This window comes from Gymnodraco acuticeps, unplaced genomic scaffold (assembly GCF_902827175.1).
Source record: "Gymnodraco acuticeps unplaced genomic scaffold, fGymAcu1.1, whole genome shotgun sequence".
NCBI classification, from domain to species: Eukaryota; Metazoa; Chordata; class Actinopteri; order Perciformes; family Bathydraconidae; genus Gymnodraco; species Gymnodraco acuticeps.
This window is the reverse complement of record NW_022991995.1, coordinates 228,809-232,591: the sequence shown is the minus strand read 5'-3', so window position 1 is coordinate 232,591 and position 3,783 is coordinate 228,809. Positions and strand designations below refer to the sequence as shown.

The window sequence follows — 3,783 nt, the reverse complement described above, 5'->3', positions numbered from 1 at the left end:
AACTCGTGCCCCTGGTGACCTATAAGGGGGTGTATTTTGCGGTGCTTTACAGTCCGCCCATCGGACTCCATAGTCGGCCTTATTCACAGCAGCACCCACCCTCCTGTCCTGGATGTTCTCATGGCCCTGATTACCTATCAGGGGGTGTATTTTACGGTGCTTTACAGTCCGCCCATCGGACTCCATAGTCGGCCTTATTCACAGCAGCACCACCCACCCTCCTGTGGAGGATGTTCTCATGGCCCTGGTTACCTATCAGGGGGTGTATTTTGCGGTGCTTTACAGTCCGCCCATCGGACTCCATAGTCGGCCTTATTCACAGCAGCACCCACCCTCCTGTCCTGGATGTTCTCATGGCCCTGGTTACCTATCAGGGGGTGTATTTTACGGTGCTTTACAGTCCGCCCATCGGACTCCATAGTCGGCCTTATTCACAGCAGCACCACCCACCCTCCTGTCCTGGATATTCTCATGGCCCTGGTTACCTATCAGGGGGTGTATTTTGCGGTGCTTTACAGTCCACCCATCGGACTCCATAGTCGGCCTTATTCACCGCAGCACCACCTGCCCTGCTGGAGGTTCACACTTTAACTTGTTTTACCCTCCTCTGCCTTACACATCCTCCCACATTTGAGCACTCCTCACGCGGACTAAACCCCTTCATGCACACCACCGGAACCTCGTGCCCCTGGGGATCTTAAAGGGGAAACACCCATATTGGGTTATAAAAAAGAGGACAAATTAAGTAATTTTAACAAACTTTATTTACAGAAATATATACATTGACACTTTATAACATTATAAAATTATTAACTCATCCAGCACAAGCGGACTGAGTACAACAAAACATTGCATATTTACAAGTTGGTCACTGGCAACATTGTCCGTATCGGGTGAAGTTGGTGCAGAGGCTGGCACCCTCTCTTCACCCGTGTCTGAGGGACTGTGTTCGGCCATTGACTGTTCCCTCTTCGCCGCTCTCCAAGCGTTGAAGTCTTTGTATAATTCTTCATCTGACGTCTCGGTATCGGTGGAGTCTTGGTAGGGAGTAGGGCTATGCTCCTCTCCAGAGCTGTCACGGTCACTGTGGATGTCAATGTCCCCCAAATTGTCTTCACTCACCCCTGATGCTGCTGCGGCCGCTGCTTGCAGTGACTCTGTGAAGAGCATTCGTATGTCCGCAGCCTCTTTCAAAGAAGGATTCTTGGCATAAAAGGTGTCTGCAGTTGCAGTGTTGTGACACATGAAATCACTCACTCTTTGGCGGTTGCTTATGTCCTGAAACCTCTTCGCATTATCGGCGTGGACTGTGTGGAGGTCGGTGAAGTTAATGGGACCTTTTAGTCCAACATCAGCCCATGCCAACCTCAGGAAGGTGGCAAGGTTCCTCGATGGGTTCTTCCCCGCTATGCAGAGGAAGTAGCGGTTGTTGGTGCCGGTCAGCGTCCCCTTGATTTCCAGCCACCTCTTCATCCATCCAAATTCTTCTATGGTGAGGTACATCTGCGCTTCCCCGAACGCGTTGGCCGTCTTGTGGTTGCTTACCTGTTATGACAGAGTTAGAGAGCGTCAATACAAGTATCAATCATCCACAACATGTGTATCACTGCCAGAATAAACACATGTTTTAACAGCTCACTCACGTGGATGAGGTGGCCAAAGGCAGTGCCAGTTATCTCCGCCTTTAGGACCTCCGTGTTGGTCATGTTGGAGTAGACCCCCGGACGGTGCCCATAAATGCAGCTCCAATTGAGGGTCATGTACCCATAGAGCAGGCTCCGGGTTGCGTGAGTCGGATTGCTGGTCATCACGTCCAGGAGCTGAGGGATGCGAGTTTTGGCCGCAGTCAAACATGCCATGATGTCTTTATGGCTTGGCAGACCTTCCATCTTGTCCCGCTTCACCTGCATCTGGTGGATAAACACCTTCTTTCTCATGGACTTCAGGATGGCAGCAACTTCCCGTGTGATTAAAATCATGTCATTCTGGTTGAGCCTGCTCCCCTTGCATGGTGTTTCATTCATGTACTTGAGAAAGTGTGATATATTTTTGATATAGAAGTCAGATGTCGTGACCTGTAGGCTTAACTTTATCAGGCTCCGGGACCACCCACGTATCCTCTTCAGATCCCTCAAAAAGAGCCAGTCAGACAGGCGATTGAAACCGTGTGCCATGAAGCTTAGGAATGATTTGACTCTGCTTATTTTGGAGACTGCGTTTTCTTGGAGCCTCACTGTTGGATCGATGCCCTCATAATGGTCCCGGTAGCCTTGCAGATACTTCTCCATGATGCGTGGGAATGTAATGTCCCGCATTCGATTCTCCCGGCCCCTGCCGCTGAACCAGGGGGAATGTATGGGAGGGGAGGATGACGAGGCCTCGGTATCTATGGATGCAGGTTCTGAGGAGCTGGATACAGGTGTGTGAGAGGCAATGGGGGACTTCCTGCAGGAGGGACCTTTGGACTTGGACAGCCTCTTTGGTGTTGACTCTGTTCGGGATCGTTTCCTTAGAAACACCCGCTCTTGGTCCTCGGCCCTCTGGTTCATCCTCTTTCGGTTACGTTTAATCCTCTGCTGCAGCATGCAGCGCAGGGATTTCACCTCAGCAGCATATATGTCCCTCTGAGCCTTCATTCTGTTTGCATCCATCCTCCATTCGTTACAGTCCGGGTTGTCACATTTAATCACTGGGGACAAGGGTGGAGGTTGTGACAGGACATCATCACCCACAGTGTCCACATCCCAAGAGGTAATCATTGCTACTGTGGGGTTTGTCAAACTGAGTTCATGAAGCTTCTTCGTGGCCACTTTCATTTTTAGTTTAGTTAAAACCACATGTAATTCCTGCCGGGACAGCTCAACATGGTTTCTGTACAAGTGGCGGTCCAGCCTTGTCCCGATGTACTCGCATCCTGCAATAATGCAGGGATGGAGCCTAATGTTTATCCGTCCTTTCGCCAACAACAGCAGAATTCTTCTTTCAACTAAATTACGCACACTATGGTTCCTCAGCAGGTGCTTGCTCAGGGAACGGTAGGGACTATTGCAGATAGGACAACCGATCGCCATCATTTTTGTATGCCTGAGCATTTCGGTACCGGGAAGTGTCACCAGTATAATGTATAGAACCGGGGGGGGACAAAGAAGGATAGGTGAAAATAAGAAAGTTGCACTCAGCGAACTAGAAAGACCCCATGTCAAATCTCTCCGGTTTATTTTCAATAAATAACCCATTTGCATCATCGTGCGAAAGGTGTCCCATTTAGGCACTCGTTAGGCGGGCAGAGATCCCTGTCATCTATCGGTCCTATCATCCAGGCAAGGCGGGAGCCAAAACTGGGTGAAATAGTGCCTCCTAAGGCGGGTCGAGTCCCCTGGCAACTCCCCTTACTTTCTTCCGGAGACCAGTTCAAAACGTTAAGTTTGGTAAGAACCATGATTGGGGGTCATCCAGGCAACAATTGTATCCGATCCAAAGTCCTCATGCAGCGGATGCATTCTTCCATGATCCAGAGACGGATGCAACCAGAGAACCAGAGAAAGGGGTGAAAATGGATCAAATGTATCCGGGAATAGTGCCTCCTAAGGCGGGTCGAGTCCCCTGACAACTCACCCTACATTCCTCCAGAGTCAGAAAAAGTTAAAGTTAACTTTTGGAAGAACCAGAGAAAGGGGTGAAAATGGTGAAAATGTGTCCGGAAATAGTGCCTCATAATGCAGGTAGAGTCCCCTGGCAACTCCCCTTGCATTCCTCCAGAGGCAAAATAAGTTAAAGTTAACT

The 3,783-nt window shown here is 49.7% G+C and overlaps 1 protein-coding gene across 1 annotated transcript; it reads right to left on the bottom strand.

The window, feature by feature from the left end:
• Positions 1-792: 792 nt before the first annotated feature.
• Positions 793-3,562, bottom strand: LOC117536396. The gene is made up of 2 exons (XM_034201242.1): positions 1,644-3,562; positions 793-1,545 (listed from the first exon to the last, which is right to left on the bottom strand). Exons 1-2 carry the CDS (start codon positions 3,243-3,245, stop codon positions 799-801), a joined length of 2,349 nt encoding a protein of 782 aa, XP_034057133.1. The 5' UTR covers positions 3,246-3,562; the 3' UTR covers positions 793-798.
• Positions 3,563-3,783: the final 221 nt, after the last annotated feature.

Coding starts and splice junctions, on each gene's coding strand:
- LOC117536396 (XM_034201242.1), bottom strand. CDS start 3,245: ATGATGCAAATGGGTTATTTATTGAAAATAAACCGGAGAGATTTGACA. Junction 1,546..1,643: donor CCTTTGGCCACCTCATCCAC/GTGAGTGAGCTG, acceptor CTGTCATAACAG/GTAAGCAACCACAAGACGGC.